Consider the following 13590-nt stretch of genomic DNA (forward strand, 5'->3'; position numbering starts at 1 on the left):
TTACGTCTCCTTTCGCTTGGTTGTAAAAAATAGCCATTTTTTCTTAAATTATTATTTTCTCATTAAAATAAATTTCAAAAAATAAAAAATACCATCAGTATATTTTTTCTACATCTATAAAATGAGATTAATTTTACTAATTTTTGTAACATTTTAAAAAATCATTATTTTCTTTGCTTATTTTCTACCTCTTTCTTTTGTAAAATTATCACTAGCAATGATTATAAACAATTTAAAATTCAATACTAATTAAAAAAAGTTACAAGACTTTCATCAATGTTGCAAAGTTAAATTAGACGGAATATGAATTATAACACTTAGTTTACAATATCTTTGGATGCCAACTTTGACTAATTACTTGGTCTCCTTAATTAAGCATAATTATGCAATAATGCATGTGAAAGAATACCTGTTAATCCAAAACAACAAGTTTGAATTATCTTCATTAAGAAAAAAGTCGGTCAAACTTATTATAAGATACTCTTTCCATTCTTTTATATTTGGCCACCTTATTATAACGGATATTTTTAAATATTTGTCTACTTTAAAGTACTTTTCATTTTTGAAAATTTTTTTTCCCCTAATATACCCTCATAATCCCTCCCATTTTCCCCAATATACCTGGTATATTACTCTCCCTTATTTCTCTCATATGAACGCTCTCTCATTATTACTCTCTCAATTCTCGTGTCTCTCTGATCTCTCTTGTCCTCACTCTCTATTAAAATACTCCATTTTCATGACTTCTTTAAACCTTTGCCCCTGCTCTTGGTTTACCTTTAGTTCATTTTTTTGAACTAAAATAAAGATTGGTATTTTCTCTACATTTTGAGGTAAGTTTCGTATGTTTTGGCCCAACACTGCAAAATCACCCCCCTTCTTCATCCGCCATTAACGTATGTTCAAAGCTCTGTGTTTTTTTTTTATCTTTCTTCCTTCTTTTTTCGGGTTTAAACCAAAAAAAGAACTGAATTAATACGTGCTTAGAATTTTGAGTATAGAAAACAAGAGATCTACTAGTTCTTCAACAATTCCTAGTTCTCTTTATGATGGGCTTTGTGATTATGGGGATTTATGTTCGTGTTCCTTGTATGCGCGGCCACACTCATACTCAAATGAGATTTTAAGGTGGTCTAAGAAAGAACTTGAGGCCTATCAAAAGTCTATTGAAAATGACGTCTCTTCAATGTATCGTGAGACTAGTTCTTCTCCTTCTTCTTATTCATACCTTAATGAAAAAGAACCCCCTCTGAAGATTGTTAAGTGGGTGTATGATTCTCCTACTAAAATGAGTCCTTCAAGTCCTCCTGTTGAAAAACACCAAAATTTGGTGGTTCCTAATACTCCTAAAGAAGAACTTGCTGCTAATATGTTCATGCCTTTTTATTTCATAGCTGAGAACAATCGGATATTTAGGCTGTAGGATGTCATTTGCATTTTGGGAGAATTTTGAAAATTGTTTGTTACTGTATGACTTTGGGATTTCTGATTTATAACTTGATATTGTTTGCTGTTGATATTTGTTTTCTATTTTCTGTTCGATGTTGGAACGACATGACTTATGGGCTTGATTTTTGTTTGTTGTTGATCTTTGTTTTTGTTTTCTGTTTGCTGTTGAACATTCTGTATAATTTTTTTGTTGTTCAAGCCCCAATGATGATATTTGTTCATGGGTTCCTGTAAATTTCAAAATCTTAAAAAGTGACTTTAAATTCTTGGTTGAGTAGCTTTTGTTAAACGTCTAAATTCATTGTGTTATATGCATGTTCAGTGGCATTCTTTCTTATGTGATGATTTTTTATAATCTGAGAGGTTTAAGAACCTCTATGATGAAACAGGAAGCTTTTTTTTGTTACTAATAACACTAATTAAATGAAGCCACTAACAAACATGTACATTAACCATTGATTTCAGAATGTTTATGCAAAATTGTTGCTCCTAAGATTCTTAAAGAAACATTTTTAATGATGATTAATCATAATACAAATTGAGGGGCTTTATTCACACAATGATTCACCCTTGTGTCTCCTCAATTGCTTAATCATAGGCTTCTTGCATCGCATTAGATGTTTGTGCCACATCTATTCTCTACCTATGTTTGTGATGCTTGTTGATTTCTGTTTGGATTCACAAAAGCAACGGCTTCCTTAACTAGCTGTGTCGGAATTCTTACTTTAATTCTGATTCTCCCATTATCTTCTTGAACCTTTTTACCAAAATGTGGTTGGACGTAGTCATTATATCCCTTAGCCTTCAATATCTCATTCAAGTGGTGCTGCAATAAAATCCAAACATTTGTTAATGTCTTTGGATGAAGTTCCGCATATACATCTTCAACTGCACTTATCAACTTTGTCATATTTTTTGGCATTTTCTTATGCATCAATGATTGAATGCTTCTAAAGAATCCCAAGTCCAAGATGTTACAATCTGGACTATTAAGGGGTTGTTGTGTAAGAATGAAAGTTAGCCCACCTTGCTTGTTGTGTTGTTGTCATATTGGATCATCATTTGTAATGTGCACTTTTGCATTGTCTAGTTGAATGAAAATGATTGAAGGCCCTTCACTTGGCCACTTTCTTAATATTACTGGAATGAGATTTTGTATGAGCATGTTCCTATAAACATCTTGAATGACTGATTCTGTTGGCTTAATTTCAATTGACCCCCTTGGTCTATTCTTTGAGTCCCTCATGGCTGCCACCTTGTTAATGAAGGGAAAGATACCTATTTTTCCATCAAAAGTGCATTGACCATGTGGACTCCATCTTGACCTAGCAAATGCCCCTAGGAACATGGTCTTTGGTATGAACTTAGATGACTTTGCTGCCCTATATGAGATCTTCTCTTTGAGTGCAAGGTAAACTTGTTGAGTTTTTTTGGTTAGATAAAACCATTTCTCATCTATGTGAATGAAATCAAACATTTCCTTGTATATTGAATGTCTGTAAATGCTATTTTCTTGGATAAGACCCAAAATTCACTCCACCCTTCTCACTTTAATTGCATCGGTTAAAGTCGGGTGAAGTGGATTTGAATGTGCCTTTATTTCTCCTCTTTTGATCAACCTCCAAATTGTCGATTGTGTCAAGTCTAAACAACTTGCAACATCTTTTATACATGTACGGTCGTCCATTGGTTTGGACTCTAGAATGTTTGGAGGCACCATAAATCTCTTCCTTCCACAGTTTTTGTATTTTGAATCAACGATGTATGGTTTGTTTGCTTCTTTTGATTGCATTTCCCTTTTCCATAAGTTTCTTATGGTCCTATGATGATAACCATATTTTTTAGCAATCCTTTTGTAAGTCCCATGATGTAGTGAGTCACTTGTTCAATTAGAGCATCTCTTGAAAGATTAAATGCCTCATCTCATTGTTGAGTCTTGGCTTATGATGATTGAATTGTTGTTCTCCCTGCTGCTCTGCCATTTCTGTCGATTCTTGTTCTGATTCTGAGCTTGATTGAGGATCATATTGCTTGATCCAAAGTACCATGTCCCCTCGATTTCTTCTTCACTGCTTGAAGCCATGATTAAGGCATTGATGCAGTCTTACTTGAAGTTACTGATTTTTTGAAGCTCATGAAATGTTGAGGTACTTTGATGAAGCTACTGTGTTTATATGTACAGTCAGTTGGTTTTTGCTTGGTAATCCATCATTAGCTTCAATTAAATTGTTAATCCATGTGTAATTGCCCAATAAGCGTCTGGGTTTTTTTTTTTTAGATTTGATGTAGTTCCCTCCCTGATTTGGAATTACCCTCCAAAACTTTCCAAAAATGGAAAGCCCCCTTTAAAACCAAAACAGAAATTATGTTTTGTTAATGTTGTTGTACGTTTCTCTCTCCAAATTAATGATAATGATTATTTTCTTTTTTTTATCTTTATTTAAACTTTAACTCAAATGTCTTTTCTCTCTCATAATTTCAATACAATCATTACTTCACACTACCATTTAATTGAAATAATACCTACTTACTATAAAGATTTTACTTTCCTTAATATGTTTAAAAAACTCATAGTAGATAATCTTTTAAGAACGAAGGGAGTATATAAATATTCATCCATCATTCTTTAATCAAATTAATTAATTAACTTTCGTTGCACATCTCTCATAAAAAAATTAATATTTCCAACATAAAAAATAATTATATACAAACACGTATGCTCTTATAATGCATGAAACATGGTGAATCATTACAAAATCCCACGAAATAAGCATAAAGAATCACTAATTAGTAATTATCTACCTAATCATCATCCTAAAATTTATTTTTTTAAACCCCCCATTGGAAAATGACTAATAAAATACATAAATCTTCATAGTTGCATACTACCCCCAATAATATGGCCATATGGGGTTTCTAATTTGTAGGAAAATATTTTTTGGAGCAAAAAAATTTTATAAAAACTAATTTTTCATGGAAAATTAAAATGTTTTGTTTGGTTCGATCGATAAACTATTAAAAACCGAAAAGAGGAAAAAACTAATTTCCTTTCAAGTTCGGAAGAAAATGTTTATAATCCCACCTTAATTTTCCATTTTAAATCGCTTGTTAAACCAGACAACGAAAAATAGATCTCGAAAAAAATATTCAGCTCTCAAGCCAAACATTTGCAACATAAAAAACAGACTGCAAAACCATTCATTCATTCGCTATAACTCTTAACTAATATACTTGGGAGTAATTTACATCATTAAGCTCCAGTTGATTGTGGGTTGTTTACCCTAGAAGCGTTTTCCTCCGATTCGAGTATAGCTCCCTTCAACACCTCGATTATCTCGCTCATATCGGGTCGTTCTCTTTCGTTTTTCATCAGACATCGATCTGCTAACTTGGCTAGTTTTCTTGCAGTATTTAACGGGTACTGATTTCGAAGGCGCAAGTCCATGATCATGTTGAACATCCTGCTGTCAGCCGGGAATTGCTTCACCCATTCTATTAGTTTCTGTTCTGCAGGTGGACGATTTCTCTCTATTGACCGTCTGCCTGTCAAGATCTCGTAAAGTACCACACCAAAGGTGTAAATGTCGCTCTTTTCCTTGAGATGGCCCGACTCGACGTATTCTGGGGCGGCATATCCATAAGTTCCCACTGGCTGAAATTTTAGCAACCAAATATGCATGTCAGTAAGAATGTGATCAGAGATCTGCCCAAAATTTCTAGAAGTTTCTTTGAGCGATCGAGTGAATAGAATGTGGCGGGTTTATCGAGGGATTAGATGATAGAACTCACAGCTGTTGATACATGAGTATTATCCCCTGTCGGACCTTCTCTAGCCATCCCGAAATCAGATAACTTGGCATTCATATTCTCGTCCAATAGAATGTTAGAAGACTTGAAGTCTCTAAATATCACCTGAGCAAAACCGCACACAATGGCTCAACATCAGTGAAATCACAAATGGTAATACACGCCTCTGTTTGTATGTGCACACTCGAATTACATACAACAGGTAGCTTAAAATTTGGCTACTCGTTGCGATTACGCAAAATCTGTGATAACTTAACCTGAATTAGTACAACATTACATTATCCGAAAGTCATTACGTAGCTCCCAGAACCACCTAAGTGGAGCTTGCGAGGGTCGGATATACGCAAACTTGCTTTGTTATGTTAGTGATATCAAAGAGGTTAGTTCCGACTGGAGTAAACATTCCTTATCTTTGGATTACACACCAATATTCATGATAATACACTTTATCAAGTGATAAAAAACTAAACTCATACTAAGCCACATTTCCAAAACCTTTAATCATCAAACGATTGATCGAGAGTTTGAATTCAAATGAGATGCGAGAGCAAAAGCCCTCACAATGCTTCTTTTCATTATTCATCAGTTTTAGTTTTTTCATTCTCGGAATTGTGAACTAATAATTTTGGGCTTGTACACAAACTCACACAAGAGGAGAGTTGACTGCACACAAACCCGATAAGGTTCCATCTAAGTGTTGGAATCAGGACATACAATCAGTTGAATGATGTGCTTCAAGACGAGCAATAACATCATAACACTAACAGAACGAAGGAAACCTAACCTGAACTTCCATTCCTGTGTGCAGATAATCCAATCCTTCAGCTGCATCCAACATAATCTTTAATCTTGTTATCCAAGGTAGAGGAGCCATATTTCGCCCGAAAAGATGGTGTTCTAAACTCTTATTTCGCATGTATTCATACACCAACAGCCTCTGAATTCCTCTTTCTCCATCTACAGCACAGTATCCCAAAAGCTTAACCAGTTTTTGATGATCAACAACACCAAGGAATTGAACTTCTGTAAGGAATTCTTTGTGACCCTATATTGGATTCAGGAATAGATTAGAATCTATGCTACACCGCCAGATAAATTCAAGGGGGCTACTCTTATCAGTTTGATTCAAGAACACAGATCTCAGCACAAGATCACATCATTCATACACAAAACTTGTGTGACAACCTAACATAGAAGATCAAAATTCATTATTAACAATGTTGCTTGTACACTTCACTTCATGTCAAGTACCCGTGTTATCATCATCATCGTACTCAGTATATCCCGCTCATAGGATCGATGATCAGGGTCTGGGGAGGGATAGAAGATGGCAACCCATACCCATAAAGGAGGATGCGACCAAAGATTCCCTCGTCTCGAGAAAGACCTTCAGATAGAGAGATTTCCTGCTCAAACACTTGTCAAATACCCGTGTTAGACCCTCGATGATTCTGCATAACAATGGTACATCACTTTAGAACAAAAAAACACATTAACTTTTTTCATTGAGATTCAAATAAAGGTGGATGGGCCTAGTGGCTGAAGGCTTTCCATTCCATGCTACTGACAAAGGGTTCGATTCTCACCACCTAGAAGAACAATTAATTTCACTTGTCCTCGCTCAGTGTTACGTGATTCATTAAATCTCCTCGCAAATCGCGAATTGAAAAAGCGAATTATAGTGAGTTTTGGATATTCTTGGACAAATTTGAACGAATCGCAAATGCAAAAAGCGAATTAGATAACGAATTATGTTACACTGCCCTCGCCTTAAGGATTCTCCAGCCTTAGCCCAATCAGATGCAACACAAGTACTCAAGTCCGAATAACATAGATCACAAAAATAGTGCATATATAAATAAACTAGCATTTAAATCATTTCAGGGATCACATGCTTATTAAGATCAACAATGTAGAGATAATCATACATCAAAAAACAAAAACACAACAGGATTAAGAAAAAGGATAATTAGCCAATACCTGCATGCCATATCTATTAAGCTTCTTAATAGCAACCACAGTAGGATTACCCTTTCCTTTTAGAGGCTTAAGTGTACCTTTATAAACACTCCCAAAACCACCCTCTCCAATCTTTAACAGCTTATTGAATCCATTAGTAGCTTCTGCAAGCTCCTCATAAGTAAAAACCCTCAAATTATGCTGCCTTTCCTTGTACAATTCTGGAATACTTCTTGATGATGAAGCTGAATTTGCAGATTTTGATACCCTATTTTCTGGAGTATTTGCTGTAGTTTGTTTCCTCAATTCAGGGGCTGAATTTGCTTTATTTTGTTTGTAACTCTTTTTCTTGAAAGAAAAACAGTTCATTTTTGATATTTCTATAAGAAACCTCTCCAAGAAAACAACTTTCATACAATACTATTGATAAATTGATAATCCCATAAACAAAATTGAAAATTTGAATAAACCCAATTGAGATTTTGTCAATAAAATGCAAGAAAAATAGGAATCAGTAAGACCCAGATCAAAAAAATATAGTATTTCCTAAATTTGCTATGTTCTAAGATCAAAGATGCAACAAAATCAAATTATGAGCACCAAGAAAGAAACTTTTGAATGCAAAATACCCACTAAAAATCAAACTTTATATTACATAAAAATAAGATATTGAGGACAAACAACAATCTCAGGAACTATATACAAAAAATTGAAGAATACCCAATTGAGAATTTGGTTAAAAAACAGACAACAAATTATGTTTTTTCTAAATATAAATAAATGGAAGAAATTTTGGATAACTTTATAAGGAAAGAAGCTGGAAGGCTCTGAGAGAAGAAAGAGTAAGAAGAGAGAATTTTCTTGTCAAACAAATACTTCTAAGGTCACACCTTTAGATTATAGAAGAAAGACCTTTAAGGTATGAACATGTATAAAAACACATATCTTATTAAATAATAAAAGTAATAATATTTAATAGCAACCAAATGTGAATGTACCTGAAATTCTATGATGAAAAATTGAGAAAAAAGAGTGTTGTTTGAAATTAATAAATAAAGAATAGACCATTGATGATAATGTTTGTTAGATGTGTTGAATATAGAGGATGAAAAGACCAGAAAGAGGAGACCAAATTTTCTTAGTTAACCTTTTCTTTTGTGTCTTTTTCACAAGAGTTAAAATTATCTATAGCTGTTCACCTTTATGTTGCTCCTATAACCACCCAAAAGGCTTAAACAAAGCATAAAAGGGTGATTTTAATATGATTTCATGGTGAAAGTTGAGGTTTTATATAAGACTTAATTCTCAATGGTTCTACTTATCCATGTGGTTGGTTAATTTATTTCACACAAAGAAATGAAATTCTAATATACTAGTAATATTTTTGTTTTTTTGCTACAAGTACATGTCATGGAAATATTAGAAAAAAAAAGAAAATATGATATTTTTTGGTAAGACTAGAGAAATAATTAGATGGGATGAGAAAATAAATTTAAATGTGCATCACGGACAAAAATAAAATGTAGCAAAATTCGTGTAACAAATAGAATACTCCCTTTATCTTTATGAAAATGCACTATTTTTTTCATTTTAGTCAATCTCGGTTACTGTATACTTTATTTTAAGCAATGAATTCACTATTTTTTTCTTTTAATATCTAATCTTACAAAAAAGCATCTTATTTTTCTTTTTAGTTGGTTCAATCAAATTTGTTTCAATTTTATTTTTGATCATGACCTATATTTTTCATTTGATTTAATTCTCATCCACGCATTTAATTTTTATTTTCATCTTAATCACGTATTTCTCTCACTTTCCCATAAAATATCACTTTATTTTTTTTTAACTCGCCAATTATGAATGATGGAATACATGTTTAGAAAAAGTTGCTTTGTTGTATCAACCTTAGTAGAATATATATACTTTTATTATGATCCCTCTTGTTATTAGGGTTCCATACTTCATCTAATTTATCCGTATTAGCACTATGAGTAATTAATCTCCATGACCATGACCAAAAGCAAGGAGTAGACTGTAGTCCGATATTGAATATTTGACAAAATTACACTTCACGCGTGGACCCCTCACATGGGGGGAGTTATGCGTGTGTACCTCATTGCCTAAATCTTTTATGTTATTAAAGTCTTAATAAAGATATTTCATAAATCAATTCCACATAAGTTATAAAATAGGTAAATTTTAGTAAAAAGAAAAATGAGATTAGAGAATAAGAAAAAAAAATTAAGTGAATGATAGAAATAATTTGTTAAAATAGAGAGATTCAGAGAGATTATAAGTTTGTGAATGATATTAAAAGAAGAATGATAAAACCTTTATTAAGAAAAGATAGATGCAATATCAATAAAACAAATTTAAATAAAAACAAATCGATTTTTTTTTCACAATTTTGATTAATTTTGCTTTGATTTGAAAATTTGATCCAAATTGATTATAGAAGTTCGACTGTTCGAGTTTACCTAACGTAAATAAAAAGTTATTTGTATTTCGGAGTGAATTTAGGATTGATTGAACTTTGAATTTGGCTTCTTTATTACATCACTATAATTTGTGTTCTTATATTTACTAGTAAGGGTTAACATTTGGTTAGACTTCAATTACGAAGATAAATAATACAATCAAAATTTAAGTAAATTTTATCTAATTACGTCATTTGAGGATCAAGTCTAATATGGTCAAATTAATTTTCAAGTTACTTCGAGTTAAGTTTTACGAGATATCTAACTTGTTAAAGTAAGATTTGAATCAATAATAGGCTTGATGCAGCTCGAACTTGTTTATTGATATTTTTGAATTAAGATATCAGGTGTAGGTTTATTTCAAAATAAGATATCGATTGATTTTGACCTAAGTATGCGGATATGTGATAGTCAAGACTCATGAGTCAGTTCAAGTTAGACATTATGAGTTATAACACCTTCGAAGTTAGTTTATTTCCAACTTGCTATTCTACAATTTTTAGGTTATATTAACTTTTTACAGCCTACTAAATTAGTTAATTAGTAAGAATTCTATCTAGTGGCTCATATTCAATCCATATATAATTATCACCCCACAAAGTCATATTTAGGTTAAATTCAAATAGATCAATAACAAAAACTATATTTTATTTGTCTATTAGTAGTTGTTATTTTACCTACAAATCAGGTCAACTAAGTTTTTTCACAAGAATAAATAACGATTATTTAAAAAAGTAGTAATCATCCATATATGTCCTCATTTTATAGAAGTGCTTTTTTGAGATTTTTTTTTAATCTTTTTTCTTATTGTGTTTATTTTAATATTATGTGTTTATTTGCAAATAACCATTATTCTTTAGAATTTTCTATTTTTTAATGTGAGAATAATAATGAAAACTCCATCCGTCTCATCAAATTGCAACATTTACTTTTAAAAGCTCTCATATAAATTTAGGTAATGCTACAATCTCGATGGCATAGATGCAGCAAAAGATCCTAATGGAGGTGGACTTTCCCGAAACACATGATGCAATATGAACTACATCACCATTACGTTCATTAGGATTGGGACAAGTGGACAACTATCCAGATGTATTTGTAGTCCAATAACAACAAAAGCGCTAATGGGGCAAATAGCCAATTGCACTTTTGATACCTTTTCCACTTGTATCTTTTCAATTGCCATATAGTTGCTATATTTTTTTATTTAATTAATAATCCCTCCTATTCATCTTATGTGTCTCATTTCCTTCTATGGTCAAGTCACCTTAATTGTCCTATTTCTATTTTTGGTATGGGTTTTTGACTTTTATGCCCTTAGTAGCTTTATCTTGTTTTCAATTATACCCTTCATTACTCATACTAATTTTGCTCCCTTACATTAAAAAACTTATAATACCACTCTTTTTCCTACCTTTAGGATCCCACTTTTGACTCTTCTTAAAATCCGTAAAAATTCAAATGGGACTCCTAAGGTGAATAGGAGGGAGTAATTAATAAATCCCTAATACAAAAAAATAGTTGACATTGTCAAAAAGACTACATTTCATAAAGCTTAATTATAAGTTTATTAAGTTGATTGAGGTTATTAAGTAAGTTAATTCGAGTAATAATATTATTATTTTGATTACATTGACTCAAGTATTTCATTTGTTAACATTTTCAAGAAAGAGGTATATTTTATTTAATGTATAAAATTTATATTAAAGAATACTTCGATAAAAGTGTATTTTGATTATATTTTATTAATTGATTACTATCTTATCTTTATAAAAATAAATTTAAATAAAGTATTGAAAAATAAATTCCTAAATGCATTCCTTATTCATACTACCAATTACTTGTTTTATAAATCGCCTATTATACTCTTACAGCATGTCTTATATAAAACTGTCTTATAATAAGACGACTTTAATAAAATTTAATGGGTCAAAGCTAAAAATAAAACCCATTCTTTCCCATCTAACCGACATACCCTTACTCCCTCATACAAAACCCACGGCTCCCAATCCCTCTCTTCCCTCTTTTCTCACGTCTCGCTCCCCTCACCCACAGTTGGCGGTACAACCAAGCCTAGCCACGAGTTTCACCACCAACAGCAACCACTTCTCCCTCCCCCACGAGCAACCACAGTGGGCCAGCCTTTCCACATGCTGCCGCCTGCAGCAAGGCTGCAGACCACTCCAGCCGCCAGCATCAGAGGCTGGGACAGCCGGTTTTTGCCCCTTCTTCCAGCCAGTTTTGGTCCTTTGCACCACTACGAGGACCCCCTATCTCTTGGCCCACTTCTTAGTCTCACTCTTTGTAAGCCATCTTTTCTTTTCTCTAATAAATTTTCTAGTTTTAATTGTAATTTTATTAAGTTTATGAGTTTGTTGTTGGTTTTGAGTTACTTTCATTGAATCTTTTGTGGGTAAGAGTTTAGTTGGTGAATTGAAAATATTTATGATTTAGGGTTTGAAGTGTGATTAGAAATTATGGGTTGTGTGTTGATTGTGTATTAATTTGGTTTAATCTTATCATGAGTAATTGATGGAAGGTGGTATGGAAATACTAATGGTGTTGATTATGTTGCAAAGCATCATTTTGGACTTGAAGCAATTGCAAGCTTAGTGTCGATTGAATTGGTTTGTTATGAATGGATGTACATAAGTCGTTTGTCAAAATTAACTAAAATGTATATGGTAATTGCAAATTAGAGATTAAATAAGGATTATGAATTAGTTATTATAACTTAGTATATTTGCTATTGAGGTTTAACTTGAAATAGAAAATATGAATATGAATTCGAATATGAGATTGCCATAGATGAATTAAGTGTGATTATGATAACGAGCTTGGGATTTTGGTTACTTGGATGATGACGTATTTTGTTGGATTGGATTATAAGTTGATCTTGTATGTTATGGTAAATGATTTGTATTGATTTGGGGCTATTCTATTTAAAAGTTTTATTTGAAGTTTAATCTTTACTATATTTAATAGTATGATTTAAGATTGATTTATGTTACTTGTTTGAATGTTAAAGTTATGCATGTTGATTACTGTTGGGTTTAAATTGGGGATTTTGTGATCTAAATTAAAGTTCAAGATTGAAAGTTGTAAGGTCCTTCAATGGTAATTAAGGTAATCCACAAGCTACTTTATTTAAGTATAAATTGAATGTTTTAAAGTAGTTTTATGTTCTTAAGTATAAACAATGATTGTTGAATTTTGGTAGTAGTTTAGTATTCATGGTTTAATTTGAGTCTTTAGTTCAAATTTAAGCATCAACTTGAGTGTAATTGGAGTATACGAGTTCAATTGGTAATTGGGTTCTTGTTTAATGTTGATTAGTGATGATTATTTGGGTTTAATTTCTACATCAATTAGGTAATTAATTCAAGTGTTGATGTTGGATTCATTTTGGTTCTCTTTAAGTTCTAATTCATGTGGTAGTATTTGATTAGTGGTTACGATTTGGTGTTTTGATTCATCTTCAAATTTTAAGAGCAAAGTTCATTTAGAGTTCTTTAAAAAAATCAGATTCTGTCCTCACTGTTCTTGGCTGATTTGGAGCCTCTTCTAGCCATTTCTGGGTTCTGTTTTGTGCATATGATTTGTAGAGCTCCGAGTCGCAGTCGCGGTCGCGTGGGCACTTGAATCGCCCCAAAATGAGTTCGTATGAGAGAGTTATGCCCAAAATACTAACATGGTGTCCTGAAAATCCGAAAATAGCATTTTGGATTTGCTTGTTCATAATTAAAGTTGGGATTCAAATTGAGTACTCCAAGTGTTTAAGGTTATTATTTATCATCCGATTGAGTTTTATTGATTGATATTGTTGAGTTATAGGTTCTTATTTGATTAGTATGGGTAATTGGTTCTATTATCAAATTTGGGAACATAAGTATCGATT

General features: G+C 32.3%; 1 protein-coding gene across 1 annotated transcript; it reads right to left on the bottom strand.

Moving 5' to 3' along the window:
• Positions 1–4516: 4516 nt before the first annotated feature.
• On the bottom strand, positions 4517–8480 carry LOC130801382 (probable serine/threonine-protein kinase PBL19). Its single transcript, XM_057665224.1, has 4 exons — positions 7237–8480; positions 6041–6301; positions 5239–5361; positions 4517–5101 (listed from the first exon to the last, which is right to left on the bottom strand). The coding sequence occupies exons 1-4, from the start codon at positions 7627–7629 to the stop codon at positions 4700–4702; spliced, it is 1179 nt and encodes a 392-aa protein (XP_057521207.1). The 5' UTR covers positions 7630–8480; the 3' UTR covers positions 4517–4699.
• Between the last annotated feature and the right edge of the window lie 5110 nt (positions 8481–13590).

The sequence above is a fragment of the Amaranthus tricolor genome, chromosome 15 (genome assembly GCF_026212465.1).
Source record: "Amaranthus tricolor cultivar Red isolate AtriRed21 chromosome 15, ASM2621246v1, whole genome shotgun sequence".
Classification (NCBI taxonomy): domain Eukaryota; kingdom Viridiplantae; phylum Streptophyta; class Magnoliopsida; order Caryophyllales; family Amaranthaceae; genus Amaranthus; species Amaranthus tricolor.